Source organism: Centropristis striata, chromosome 1 (assembly GCF_030273125.1).
Source record: "Centropristis striata isolate RG_2023a ecotype Rhode Island chromosome 1, C.striata_1.0, whole genome shotgun sequence".
Lineage (NCBI taxonomy): Eukaryota > Metazoa > Chordata > Actinopteri > Perciformes > Serranidae > Centropristis > Centropristis striata.
In genome coordinates this window covers 30,974,245-30,989,401 of record NC_081517.1, presented here as the reverse complement: position 1 = coordinate 30,989,401, position 15,157 = coordinate 30,974,245, and the positions used below count along the sequence as shown (strand labels likewise).

Here is a 15,157-nt window from a genome sequence, read left to right as displayed (position 1 = left end):
TTTGCAGAATGGAGAGATGTGTCTTAATTTTTTTGTCTGGGTGTGTTTTAGGCTGAAAAACTGTTAATGGAGGTGTCAGTAGATTAGTTGATCATCAAAATAATTTATTTTGAAATAATTTTGATGATTTATCAAGCAGTAATGTAGGCGACATTTTCTAGTATAAGCTTCTCAAACTTAAATATTACCTTTTTTTCCTTAGTTTTATTGTCATAACTTAAATATCTTTGGGTTTTGTACTGTCTTTAGCGACATTTCAGTTTATGTAGTTGCTATAGGTGTATTATTATAACAGCTAATGAAAACAAATTATATAAATATTATAACTATGATACATCCAATGTCTGAGCACACTTAACACTCACATAAGTACATAATGATACAGGCAGTGTAATCAACTTTAGAATTCTATTAATAATAATTCAACAGAAGCAACCGAAAAAATTACTAGTTATTTTTATTTAGATATAATGTGATTATTTCCTATTTTGTGCCAGTTTGAAGATTTAAACCAAATGTATTAATAATTTTAATCACAGAAAAATACAATGAGATGTCACCTTGGTGTGTGGCTGTGAATATACAACATTATAAGACTCATTTAGCAAACGCTTTTATCCAAAGCGACTTACAGGAAAAAAAGGGAACAATAAAGGTATAGTGCAATAAGAGCCATTAGTGCAGCAATAAATGCTAGTGACAATTCTTTAAGGAGTAGAATTGTCGTGTGGTGCTAGGAGAGAAGATGCTCTCTGAAGAGTGGGTCTTCAGGAGTTTTTAAAGGTAGAGAGGGACGTATCATGATGCGGGCAGCAACAGGTAGCCAGTGGAGCTCAATGAGCATGTCAAAACACAATTATTTGGCTTATTTTATCAGAATCTCACCAAAAAGCAACTTGAGATGTGAGCAATTTCAAATCCTATTATTTAATATTTGCCTTATTTTCTATTTTATGCTACAGTTTCTGTACTATAAGTTTGCTAGTGATTAAAATGCACCTAATAATACCCAAACAACAATGAAGGAAAAAAATTGGGCTCGTCCGGGATTTGAACCCGGGACCTCTCGCACCCTAAGCGAGAATCATACCCCTAGACCAACGAGCCACCGTGGAGATCCGGCTGAATGCAGAATACTAGAATATTACAATCCACATCGTCTTCTGCGTTTTCTTTTATTTAACTATTCTATAGTTATATACAATAATACTCGCTATTAAACTTTCAATTCGAAATGGAGCGACACAGACACGAAACTAATGTATTTTCTACTCAAGAAGAACAAGTACCGAGATGAAGCGAGATGATTCACTGCTGCTCACTTCCGTCTTCGCTCAAGACTGCCTCATCCGAAGATAGAGATATTATCACTTTTTAAAAAATGTGATGACAACTGTTATTGAGAAGATTTGATAAAGCTGTTTTTATTGAGTTAATCTATTTTAACTTTAATTTAAAAAAAAATGTTATTTTGAATAAATATACCTTTCTTGGAGAGTCCGCTCTTGCAGCAGGGAGTCCTCTTGTCTGTTGCCGCTCTTCGGTGCTCTCGGTCACACACCGGCCTGCCGACGTGGCGGGGCGGAAGAGGAGCCGCTAGCTGGCACCAAACGGGTGAGCTGCACTGTCACTTTCAGAAAAACAAAACTGTCTTTGAGCTTTATGACTTTACTTTGCCTGCAACAGCCGAGAGACACACATTGGGGACAAATCCGGCGGTGAACTTTTATTGATTTGTTGCGTTGGTGTTAAAATGTGTCTGCATTAGTCGTTAAGAGGACCATAAACCAGGCGAATAATAGCCTAATTGTCATATTTGCTTTCAAACAGAACAGTGGTCTTTGTTAAGTGTCTGCTTGAATGTGTTCTGCATGTTGTCATTGTGTAATATTGTGTCAAATAGTGTTAAGAGAAGTCACTTAGAGAATCTTAGAGATGTTGATGTCATTAATGTGAAATGGTTGTTTTTATATATTGAATCAGTTTGAGTACTTAGTTTGAGGCTTAGATTTTTTCTTTACAGATTTTCTCGACAAGTTATGGGCTAACAACTTCATTTAAAATTCTTATTACTCCAGAATTAAAAAAAACTATTATCACATTATAGTTATCGTGGCTTGTTTCACAGGCTTTATTCAGCTTTTTATGGACACGTGTGTATTGTTATTGTGAACCAGTTTATTAACCACTCTGTGCCTACAGTTTGTGAGAGATAAAATAGTGTTAAATGGCATTTTGCTGCCAGGAACCAGCCTTAAACAAACTTCTGTGTTTGGAAACATGGGGATGACGGTGAATGATGTGGGTGCATGTATAGACAGTGACCACTAGATGGTGGTGTTGAACCACGAAGCGAATTTAAATGAGCTAAAACACAGCGATAGCTTTTGCATAGTGCTTCTTTGTTCTATACTCCAAAGTTGGACATCAAATTTAGACACCGAATGCGTCAGATTTATTGGAGCAGCGTAACAGTGTTTGTTCATCATCAACAATTTTAGTTTTGATGCAGGACTTTCTTTAGAAAACTCTGGTATACTGTATTACTGAGCTGTAGAGTATGACTTTAGACTACAGTATATTCATAAGTGTTTTTATTCAAGCCATTAGATATAGACAATATTATTCATTTTATATCAGAGGAAATTAAGCAATGCTGAAATAAATAAAACATTCAAACCACATTTTACAAAACACTGACAGAAGACCAATACACATTGATGGTCACTGATGCTGTTGAAATAAGGATAATAATAATGTTTGCAAACATGTTGGATTGATCTTCTTCTCTTAATCATTTGAAGTCTGAACCGAGCTAGTCAGTTTGGCTCTTCTCTGTATATTGTATTAGAGTCAATGAATCAATCCGTCAATGGACAGAAAACTATTTTGATAATAGATAACTGATTACAATAATCAATACATTTTGTAGTCAATTATCAAGATAAAGAATTACACTTTGTCCAACAATCTAGTTTTTCTGTTTAGTCGACCAAAACAAGACACCTAAGGACATCTTAGACTCAGGGGAGTTTATTGGCTTTTTTGCGTATGTGTGTTGCTGGTAGTCTGCAGTGAAGGTAATTACTTGTTGCAGCACAAATTAAAACTCTGTAGGGCTGGGTGATAATGCCTAAAACTTTTATCTTTTCACACCACACCTGATTTATGATGTTTGTTTTTTATTTTTTTAAACAAGCTGCAAGAGGCAAAGCAATTATTCAAATACATTTTAGTTTTTATTTTAACAGTTAAAAGGATTAACAAAAGCAAACAAACAGATGAGTTGTCCTATTGGGAATAATATCAGACAAACCTAACTTTCAACCAAACCAAACTAAACATGTTATTTGCTTGCCTAATAACATAATTATATATGAGGGTTTTTTTTAAAGTAGAAATGTATTTACAATATCAACCATACGTTCAACTAAATTGATTAAATATTGCATTGTTCTGTAAACATGACACACAGCTGGTCCACACAGAGATTACATTTCCAAAATCAAAACATCTGTTTGCATCTTGTAATGCAGTGATTCCCAAACTGGGGGGCGTGACCCCAGGGAGGGGTCACGCCCCCCAGGGGTTATGATTTCAATTTAGCCAGGGGCTAAATTGAAATCATTTCATTGTTCTCCAATGCTGCACTGTAAAAAATAATAATACCGGCAGCTGAGGTTGCCAGAACTTAATTGTCATTCATTCACACATTATGGTATTTCTCCATAAATTTTGCATGAAAATGTTATATTTTTACAGCAAAACTGTGAGTTTCTTCCAGTTTATGACAGAAAAAAGTAAAAGTATTGTGCTATTCCTTGATTTACGGTAATTAAAAGTGTCTTATACGGCAATATACAAATTTCATTTTACGCCCTTTTTCTGATGTATTTGACAGTGTTTTACTGTTATTTCTACAAAAAAAATTTACAGTGTGGTAAAAGCTAAATCAGATCATGACTCTACTTGAAATATTACAAATACAAAAAACAAGGATGAAAAAATATGACAAGACCATGTAATGTCTTGTTAAACAACCTGTTGTAATGTATGTTATATATGCTGTATGTATGTATTGTATCTGTGAACAAAAACACTTAAATCAAAGGTCTCTTCTCTACAGATCATCATGTCCCAGGCTGACGCAGATCCCCCTGCTGACATCACCCCTGCTCCCCCCCAGCCCCCCCTCACAGACCCTGACCCCTGTCAGGATGTCCCAGCAGCCTTTGCACCACCGTCAGCCGCTCTGCAGCCTCCTTTGATCCCTGAGAGAGTCAACCTCCCGCAGTCCACCACCGAGGAGAGGACCACAGAGGACACCACCACCGAGACCAACGCTTCAGAGGGTCCGACTGACCAACTGGAGCCGGCCGCTGAGGGTCAGCTGATCGTTTGTGACCAACCGGTGAGTCTGGAGCCGGACGCAGAGGCTGCAGTCGAGGATGTGGAGGTTTGTCCCACTAGTTTCATTAAAGTTTCATGACACACAGTGCACACTAAAACCTGATACTCTGATACTGATTTTGATGCCAATACTGATTTTGATATTTGAGAGTTTATAAATCTTACAATCATATTTTGTTTGATATCAGTTATTTTACATGAACACATCACTGAAACAAACATTTATTGACATGGATCATTTAAATTAGTAACTATCTGTTGAGCAGGACACTTTACCGTTTAAAGAATAAACTCTACACTGCTGTCTGATGATGTTGCTAAATGATCTCGTACTCATTTTTGGCATTTCTGTGCTGCAGTTTCTTGTTAAGGATCCACTTAGATAGTTATTGATGCTGATTTATCAAGAGCTGCAAGAACTAATCAACTACTTGCAACTAATAAATTAATTGGCAGCTATTTTGATCATCGAGTAATTTTTAAGAAAAACATTTTAAAATTCTGATTACAGATTCTTATATGGGAATATTTTTTCATGTCTTTGGTACTCTATGACAATAAACTGAATATCTTTCAGATGATGGACTGGGAATAAAAAAAAATGAATTTCACTTGGAGCTTTGGGGAACAGTGATTGTAATTTTTGTCATGAAAATAATTATTTTAAACACCTTAATGTGCAATTGTTTAATAGTTTCCTAACTATTACTGAAATGCATATGTGTGTATGTTTTTGTCTGTACAGGGGTCAGTTCAGGAGAAAGAAAAAGGTTGGGGAGGTTGGAGTTCTTGGGGAAAATCTCTTCTGAGCAGCGCCACCTCCTCAGTGGGTACGTCTTCTGTCGTCACTTTTTCTTTCTTGTCTTTACAACTTTACACACGCTCCTGATCTCCTCAATCTTTACCTAATGTGTGTGTGTGTGTGTGTGTGTGTGTGTGTGTTTTAAAGCCAAGGCCGGAGAAGCTCTGCGTCTCCACAGGACCTCGGTAGGGGAGGAGGCGCGAGAAGAGGAGGAACAAGCAGAGGAGGAGGAGAAGAAAGAGGGAGGAGGAGACAGTGGAGAGACTGAGCTGTCCGGCTCTGACGAGGCTTCTGTTAACACCGCAGCTCCTGGCAGGGGCGTCTTCTCTACGATCACGCACGCTGTGCAGAACACAGTGAGTGAACACACACACACACACACACATACACACTGTTTTCTTTCAATAAATCACAGTAAAGTCACTCCAGTGTGCATCCATCTTCACCAAAATCATTTAAAATCAATATTTTGTGTCAACTTATAAAAAAAATTAAAAGGTAGCTGTGTAATAAGTGGGAAAGTGTCTCTGTTTTGTTGGCCTGGAATAAAATTGAAAAATATATAATATTGTGATGTCTATTGTGATGATGTCTATGCTATGCTGCTGTGCCAGCAGGAGATGCTAGTATCAACTCTGCATAGCTACTACTGGATGGTTATTTAAATTGTCAGGGTGTAAGTCAAAATTTTGAGATAGCATCTCATAATATAAATGAGGAGAAACAAAATTAGACTATTGATTTTTACCAGGGCAAAAGTACATACTCATCTTTTTTATATACAATTTTGCTGCAGTTTCTAATAATTTTAACTAATTTTAGCAAGTCAAATTTTAGACTTTGGTTTAATTTCCAATGTCTGTTTCTCCCTCTTTGCTTGTCTCTGTGTTTGTCTCTGTAGGGGAAGTCAGTGATCAGTGGAGGTCTCGATGCTTTGGAGTTCATCGGAAAGAAGACCATGACTGTTCTTGCTGAGAGTGATCCGGGTTTCAAGAAGACCAAGACCCTGATGGAGAAGACGGCATCACTGAGTCAGGCATGTGGACACACACAGAAAACCAACACATCTCCTCCTGTCAGATAAATAATTTAAAGCTTGTGTATTGTGTGGCTGCGTGAAAGGAATGATTTGGTGATTTTTAGTGGAAATACACATTTCTCTAGTAAGTTGGGGGTTTTTTTAAATAAAAGAATTGTAGCATAAATGTACAAATACATAAATACAATAAATACACAAAATACAAAATACAGGTATTTCTGCAGGTGTATTTGATGTTTCTCCTTCAGTCATGATTTAATATCTCTATTAAAAACAGTGAAATTGTGTTGCGTTTCTAATCTAGTTTGTAGGCAGTCAAAATGACAGCTCGGCAGCAAGCTTTTACTGTGATCTTTTTTTTTTTAGATGTTAAAGGAAGCCAAAGAGAAAGAGCGGGCACGTCTGGGCAACCAGCCAATCAGTGCGCCCACAGCTCACTACGGCATTCTGTTTGACGACTACCAGGGCCTGTCGCACCTCGAGGCCCTGGAGATCCTGTCCAATGAGAGCGAGGCCAAGGTAAGGCACCAGTGGGAGGAGTATAGTGTGTGTTCCAGAAACGGTCTTTTTAAGAGTCGTATATATGCTCTCAGGTCCAAGCCTTCCTCTCCTCCCTGGTGGAAGAGGAGCAGGAGGAGGTGAAGAAGGAGCTGATCTTCATTAAGGACATCTTCATCAAGCGAGAGGATGAAGAGAAAGAGGAAGAAGAAGGAGGAGAAGGAGGACAGACGAAGGATAACGGTGATCTAAATTCCCAATTACACTGTTCTACCCCCCTATGTGAGTCACCCAAACCAGCCGCCAGACCTGCTGGAGGTACAGGCGGTCCCTGAGCACTGACCCAGGATCAGCTGGCCTTGTTTACAATTCATGTTACATGTCTAGCAGTCCTGACATTAAGGCAAAAGGTCAGGAACCAAACTGATATTTCACTTTGGCTTAATTTTCCCCTCAGTCTTTTAGTCCAGTATGCACTGTTGAGCACCATAGCAGGTGTTTTGCATAAATAAGTGCTAGAGCTGAGAAATAAATGTGGTATTATGAAACTTTTTAAAAAAAACCTAATATTTTATTTTTATTTCCTCATTTCTTAATTTTTAAAGGATTTTTTATAGGCAATTTTATTTATTTTATATAATGATTTTATTTATTTATTTATTTATTTATGGGACAAATTTAATTATTTATTTACATCCATATTGACGTCCTGGCTGGCAGTATTATGACCTGGAAATCACAGTAAATGAACTGCAACAGTCTTTTTTTTCCTATAATATAATAATAATAATAATAATAATAACAACAAAACATTCCATTTATATAGCGCTTTTCAAGACACTCAGAGACGCTTAACAGGGAATAAATAAGTAAAAGAAAAAGAAAAAAAGAAAAAGTCAGTAATTGTAGGCGGATTTGAAGAGGTGAGTTTTGAGGGTTTTCTTGAAGATGGACAGTTAAACTAACAATTACATTTTATATTACAACATGACCATAAATCTATTTAACGTTTTTAGTCAAATCCAAATAAAGCAAATGGAAAGTAGAGGAAGGGTCAAAGGTCAGTTTCAGGAGCAAAGCAGCAGCCGTGCAGCCAGTAGGGATTCACTTTGTAGGTGTCAACACTGAGATTTAAACCGTTCATAACAGTCTTTTTTAACATTTACCCTAAAGTTTATAAAACCTAGTTTTTCAAATAATATCTTATTCAGTGTCAACAAACTCAAATTAGTTTTCCTATTTGCGAAGTCCTGGAGCACCTTGAGACCGTGTGGGAGCTGGTGTCAGAGGCCTTTTGTTCCTGATCTATTGTCGTTGTTTCTGTTTAAAGAAGAAGAAAATGTTCTGCCAAAGTGAAACTCTGTGTCGAGGGGGATGTCATGTGATGCCAAGTTTTGTTTTTTTATCATGCCTCACCATCCGCTTGTCACTTGACATTTTAAAGACTATATGTAAAGTTACACTGTGCGACAGGCGCCCTCGGGCGATGTCACAGCAGTGCGGAGGGTTTTAACAAGGTGCCTGATCCAGCGTTGGTGTTCAGGGGCCACTGACACATTCACATCACATCACAGATTCAAAACAAATGCAAAAGATAAAGACTGTACATCTGCATGTGTGCATGTGTACACATTTTGATCTAATTATACAGCAGTTTGAATTAATTTGGCAAGAAAGCAAGAATCAGAAATGCACCAAATCTCTGCTGTGCTGTTTAGCTGAAGGCAAACAAGAATATTATCTTTATGATCTCAGCATGGGGGAAATCACTGCATGTTCCGCAAATCTGCTCTCAGTTACATGCTTTAAGTGTTTAACATATGGTGTGTAAAGTGAAGTATACTGACATGACTGCGCTGTGTGTGTCTGTGTTTGTGTGTGATTGTGTCTTTCTGCCAGCGGCTGATGGTGAGGAGTTTGTGAGCGTTCTCACTGAGCTGCTGTTCGAGCTTCATGTTGCTGCAACGCCTGACAAACTCAACAAGGTGGGTTACATTAGAATAGCTGTAAGGACACAATAAACAATGAACCTCACCAATTATTTGTATTAAGATAATAAGAAGTTTAAAAATACAAATGAGGCACTACCTTATTATTAAATATATACCAGTTATAATTTTACTTTTTTGTAATTGTAATTGTAATTTTTATTTTCAGAACAAAAACTTGAACACTGGATAAAGCCAGGATTAAAATTAAAATTCAAAAAGTCAAATGTTTTTACAGTAGGAAATTTGGATATTTCTTTTAATCACTCCATTTCTTAGAAAATACTGTCATAAGCCATAAAAATACATTTTTGCCATGTTTCTAAGAATAAAATGTAATATAAATCAGGCTATGCATGTTATATGAACAAACCCTTTTGTGAACCTTCAGAATAAGGGTTAGGAATTAAACTGTAAATTTGAATGTATTTAAGAGCTCCTGAAGTCAAGACATCTGACTCAGTGTAAGGGGAATTGCAATTTTTTAGGGAAAAAAACTTGATTCTCAATATTGATTGTAAAAACATCCAGAAATTTTGCAAGACACTACAGCTGAATAGGAGGAAAAAATGAACTAATAGGTGATGATCATAAAACTTTCTCCGTCTAGTATTTACATTGAGAAAATGCTTTTTTGTATTACAAGTTTTTCTGTCTAAATATATATAATATCTATATAAGGCATAATCTAATGCTAATTTCTGGTGAATTTAGTAGAAATTTACAGGCCAAATAGACAAAATATAGTAAAAAATAAACACCTAAATTTGTATTTGGATACATTCTTTCAAAATCTTAAAATAGACCAGTGCATGTTAAACATCCAGTGTCTTACCATAATTATTAATCCATGTTGCCTAATCCTTGCTCACTCCAACACTTAATTAGGGCCTTGGGGCAATCGCACCGAGCACTACTGTTATACTGTGGATTTCTTCTTATTCCTCTTGCGGACGCAATTTCGTCCCGCTACTAGTCCTACAACTTAAAGAGTTGCAGGACAAATTATATATCAAAACGTGAGGATTGATCGGGATCGGTGTGCTATTAAGTAAGTCGCGAAAAACTGCCCAAAATTTTGCATTGAAATGAATGGGACGGCCGAAAAAAATGAGCGAAAAAGAACAATAATTGGAGATTTTTAAACGTCTACTTCTTCGGCATAATTTCACCTAGAGACTCCATTTAAACTTTAAACAGTAGACACAAGTCTTGTGTATCGGTGTATTAATCCACGTTTCGATAGGTCATATAGTTTTTTATCAATCCCTGTTCAATGACCATGATCATTTTTGGAGAAATTCTGAGATTATAATGGGTGTGTATTGCACGGAATGTTCGTGTCAGAGTGTGTGATGTCATCGCTCAGAGTGTAGAGGGAAAGGTAAAACTGTCAAAAAATAAATTTTAAAACTGCGCTCCAGGCCGCAAATTCCACTCTACAGAAATAATTTATACATAGAAACGTAGGAAAATTTGTCTTCTCACTCACAATCCTCTGGTAAAGCTGTCAGACATATAGTTTGGGCGTAAGACGCAGAGATGATCCACCAACACCACCAACAGCCTCATTGGCTCCCATATTAAAAACGCAGGAAGATTTCGGAAAAAGTGAGATTTTAAAGTTTTTTTTAGATCGCTCTAACAAAGCTATTTTTTCATTTTTCTTAAAAAAAAACATATGTAGTTGTTCAGGAAGAACTCAGGACGCTCAAAGTGAAGTCGGATCAATGATAGGTATTATGGTTTTGCCAAAATGCTTTCTGTTCGAGGCCAGAAATTCCAGTCCTCTCCTTCCAGACCTCTGTTCACCTCTGGCAGCTGTCACTGTAACAGGTGTCAGTTAATTCTGTTGATTGCTTTGATCTGATTGCCTTTGATCTTTGATGTGATTACAGTTACAGATACGCACACACACACACACACATGCGCGTAAGCGCTCACACTCCTCACACATGCATACACATGCTTCAAACACGCACGCGCACACATACACACACACACACACGCAGGTAACTTTATGCGATTTTCGCTACACACACACACATTTTGAGGTTAAAGGGCATAGTTTGAAATCTCTGAAGAATCTCATCATAGTGTACACACACCGCCAGTAGCCCCCGTGGCCCTTTCAAAATTTCTAAAAAGGAAATTTTCTAGTTCTAATTCTAACCCTAAAACATGCCGACACACAGCAGGAAATCTCAGAGGTTTAATAGGCGGACACACACCTGCAGCAAAGCCAGAAAACATGTTATTTAACATTTTCTTGAATGAAGTTCAGGTCTATCTCCTGACATTTTTCACACATTCATATGTATATTTAAAGAATTAGTGGTCGCTGTAATCATCCCTCTTCTGAATACTGACCATGAAGTAATCCTTTCATGTGTAACTCCAAAATTTCACAGACGAAGTTCAGTGTTCAGGTGAACCAAAAATTAGTTTTCAGCTGTTTGAGTTACACAAATCAAGAGGGTGTGGAGTTTTCTTGGAAACACACAAAAGTTATGCTTCTCATCAAAGTACATTGAGGCCTTCGAAATGTGTCACGTGCATTTATTTCCTCAGAAAGCAATTATTTTTGTGCTTTGAAATGTGCTTATTCCGTCTTGTGAAGGGCTCATTGCATGGGTGGAACATGGCCTGAAAAAATATAAAATGCAAGTGTTTTCTACTCCATTGTTTTACCGATTTGATATTGTGATTTGCTTACATTCATGTTTATTTGCTAGCAGTCTTCTACAAGCTTACAAAATAAAAACAAACACATCATAGAGAAAAATGTCAACCTCATTGGTTTACTTGGTTTGCATACTGTAAAGCATAAATTAACATAGATCTTCATATCCAGTTCATGTTTATGGAGAACACACTTCTATCCTAATTCATATTTAAACACTTGAAAGGAGATATTTCAAGTCATTATTGTCCTATTCAGCATCCTAAAAGTTCTGATTACCCGTTAAACATCTGGGATTTTATGCACTCACAGACAGTTATCATGCTCCCTATTGGGTTTAAAATTGGGTTATTTTATTCCTTTTTCTTATAGCTCCTGTCCTTTCCATATTTAAGAGGCAGGAAAGCATGAAAGTAGCATTCTGGAAAATATTTAAAAAAAACACTGAAAGCCTTTCTGAGCTTGTCATTTTCCTTTAACTCTCATAATAATCACAATTCTCCTCTTAACTTGAAAATCACTAAAGAAATCCCTTCAGGGAGAATTTGCCTTGGGTTTCTCGCCTTATTATTAGATATGTGGATCTCACACACACACACACACACACACACACACACACACACACACAGCCATTTTTAACATCCACTCTCTCCTGCTGCAGTCTTACACTTTATATATAAGTTATCACCTTTGAAGTCCTTCTGCATATTCAAATTCACATATATAGAAGCTGCATTAGCATATAATCGTGTATACGCATCTGATTAGCATACATCATGCTGGCGATCTCTCACCATGCGGAGCTGATGGGTGTAATTATGCGTCTCCAGGCACGGATGAGGGCCCATGATTGGGTGAGCGAGGTGGAACAGCCTGTCACTACTGAGACTCCTGACAGGGAAACACAGGACCAGCCGGCAGGAGAGGTCTCACCTGGAGAGAATGAAAAGGAGGAGAAAAAGAAAGATGGAGAAGAGCAGCGGGAGAAGAGGAGCGAGGGGGAGGAGGTGAAGGAAGGAGAAGAGGAAAAGAAGGAGAAAGAGAACGACCCCAGATCTGTAGAGGTGAGGGCGACTCGATGCAAATCAGCAACAGTAGAGACTTCTGTTCTTTATCCTTTTAATTTAAACTTCCTCTCCACCTGCTGTCACAGGAGGATTTGATTTCATGCAGTTATTCTATATATATTTGTGTATGTGTGTATGTGTGTGTGTGTGTGTGTGTGTGTGTGTTCCCTCTGCAGGCTGTCTACCTGTCATCAGTCGGCAGTCTGGCAGAAGTGACGGCTCGCAGTATTGAGCAGCTCCACAAGGTGGCAGAGCTCATCCTCCACGGCCAGGACCTGGAGAAACCATCCAGGGACCAGGCACACATCCTCACTAGGTGTGTGTGAGAGAGAAAGAGAGACAGATAGAGAAAGAGAAATGTGACACTTCTGTGAGGGGAGTGACATTTGCTAAAATCTACATATTTATTCCAGGTTGACATGTGCCATGTGTAAGGAGGTGGAGTGTTTGGCCAAGAAGTTCTCTGATACACTGCTGCTTGTCGGGGTAGGTGACAGTGTGTGTGTGTGTGTGTGTGTGTGTGTGTGTGTGTGTGTGTGTGTGTGTGTGTGTGTGTGTGTCTGTGTGTGTGTGTGTGTGTGTGTGTGTGTGTGTGTCTGCGTGTGTGTGTGTCTGTGTGTGTCTGTGTCTCTGTGTCTCTGTGTCTCTGTGTCTGTGTCTCTGTGTCTGTGTCTGTGTGTCTGTGTATTTCTTGTACTTCCTACATAGTGAGGACCGAAACACGTTTTTTGCCAACAGAGTGAGGACATTTTTATGAAGTCAGGACATTTCGTCCGGTCCTCACTTTGAGAGTCCAGACTTTGTTTTAGGGTTAATATTAGAATTAGGTTTATGTTAGGGTTAGGGTTGGGCATTTAGTTGTGATGGTGATGGTGAAGGTTAGGTTAAGGGTGAGGGGCTGGGAATTCACTATTCCAATGAGGGTCCTCACAAAGATAGAAGTGCATGGCGTGCATGTGCGTGTGCACGTGTGTGGCAGTGAAAAAACACTATTGGCTGTTATGGTCTTGAACAGGACTCTGGACTCAGTCATGACTTGGTCTCAACTGCTTTCAAACATGGTCTTGATTTCAACTCGACTGGGCCTGGTCTATGACTTACTTGGACTCCACTCGGACAGCATATACACAACACCGATATGCCTCAGCCGATAATATCAGTCAACCGATATATATGTCTGTTTTCATGCACATGTTTAGGATAAGAAAATGAGGGTGATTAAATTTAGAAGTTTCTGTGTCAGAGTTGCAGCATCCTGTAGAATTCGGCCAACTATGCATACTGACAAAGATACAAACTTCCTTTAAAGTACGTACACATACAGGCTCTGAAAAAACACATTATCAGTTGTTTTTCACACACCGCCCTCTGTTACTTTAATAACAGGATAATAAATGTAGCCTGGTGAAGTAGCGACAGCAGACTGTTGGAGAGTAATGAGGGGAAATGTCACTCAGTGAAACAGTGCGGCTCATTTATGTGTTTTAAATATTCTGTGGGATATAATGAAGGCGTGTAGCTGGTACACCTGTCAGTAGGTTTTTACTGGAATTTGTCGACAATAAGGAAAATCTAAAACATCTCAAGTCTTATCCTTAAATGTTTTTCTTTTACCACCAAATCACTGACTTCAAATCAGTACTCTTGAGTATTGTTATTGATCTCTCTCTCTCTCAGGGTCGGAGGAAAGCAGAACAGTTGAATCCGCTGGTCGACAGTGTGCTGTTAGAGGTGAGATGCACAGATTTGTCCTCAGATGATCTCGATTATAATCAAGTGACGATGCATGAAATCAATGACGAGGCCGTCTCAGCATGATGATGACAGCTAGAAATGAAGCTGATTTGATTATTGACCATGTTTAATTTGTTATTGGGGAATAAGGTGAGAGAGACCTTCATAAGATGTTTGCAGACATGTTTATAAACTAAATCAACCTTTAGTTTAACTCGGTAATACAGTGAGGTACATTTACAACATAGATGAGTAAAGAAAATGTAAAAAAGGATCCTTGCCACCAAGACACATAAATAACCTTGAGTGTTAATAAAGCATTTAAAATGTAAAGCAAATTAATCACCTAAAACAAGAACAGCTGGAAGTTAAATAAGTTTAAACGGACGATAAAAATGAGTTAGTTTGCATGTTTCTCCAAGTTGCAGGTGCTCAAAGTGAAAAATGACTTTTCCAAGCTCAGTAAAAACAGCCGGCACCTGCAACATAATCTAAACCTTTGAGCATGTTCAATTAGAGCCCACATTAAACGACAGCAACGGAATATTTAAGAACATTACAAAGTCATTCTGATCTCAAATAACTATCCTCTGTGATAATATATGCAGCATAATGGTGATGAGCTTGTTGTTGTTGATGTCTGCAGGGCTCCAACAGCACCAACTACATCGAGAATGCACTGCAGCTGCTGCTGCCCGTCCTACAGATCTCACACATCCAGAGCCAGCACTGTCGGCCCGCCATAGAACCAGCAGCAGCACAGACGCAGCACTAACACACACACACACACACACACACACACGCTACCTGCTCACCTGCTTGTCTTAATGTATCTATTATTGTACAGTGAAGTAAAGAGAATAGATTATTCCAGATTAAGTGCTTAAATCTACACCCAGTGCCAAAGCAACAGGCAGAAGATGTTATATATATATA

The 15,157-nt window shown here is 38.2% G+C and overlaps 1 protein-coding gene and 1 non-coding gene across 3 annotated transcripts; one reads left to right on the top strand and one right to left on the bottom strand.

Annotated features, from left to right (window-relative positions):
• Positions 1-1,035: 1,035 nt before the first annotated feature.
• On the bottom strand, positions 1,036-1,107 carry trnap-agg (transfer RNA proline (anticodon AGG)). The gene has a single exon. It is a non-coding gene; the product is annotated as a tRNA-Pro (tRNA).
• Positions 1,108-4,130: 3,023 nt separating this feature from the next.
• fam114a1 (family with sequence similarity 114 member A1) lies at positions 4,131-15,157 on the top strand. Of its 2 annotated transcripts, none has more exons than XM_059338098.1 (12): positions 4,131-4,456; positions 5,156-5,240; positions 5,360-5,568; positions 6,114-6,248; positions 6,618-6,770; positions 6,845-6,992; positions 8,649-8,734; positions 12,251-12,484; positions 12,664-12,803; positions 12,901-12,973; positions 14,165-14,218; positions 14,868-15,157. In XM_059338098.1, the coding sequence occupies exons 1-12, from the start codon at positions 4,133-4,135 to the stop codon at positions 14,994-14,996; spliced, it is 1,770 nt and encodes a 589-aa protein (XP_059194081.1). In that variant the 5' UTR covers positions 4,131-4,132; the 3' UTR covers positions 14,997-15,157. The 2 variants fall into 2 exon arrangements, with proteins under 2 accessions (XP_059194081.1, XP_059194074.1); XM_059338091.1 differs by having other exon boundaries at positions 6,845-7,031.

Coding starts and splice junctions, on each gene's coding strand:
- fam114a1 (XM_059338091.1), top strand. CDS start 4,133: ATGTCCCAGGCTGACGCAGATCCCCCTGCTGACATCACCCCTGCTCCC. Junction 4,457..5,155: donor CTGCAGTCGAGGATGTGGAG/GTTTGTCCCACT, acceptor TTGTCTGTACAG/GGGTCAGTTCAGGAGAAAGA. Junction 12,804..12,900: donor CAGGCACACATCCTCACTAG/GTGTGTGTGAGA, acceptor TATTTATTCCAG/GTTGACATGTGCCATGTGTA.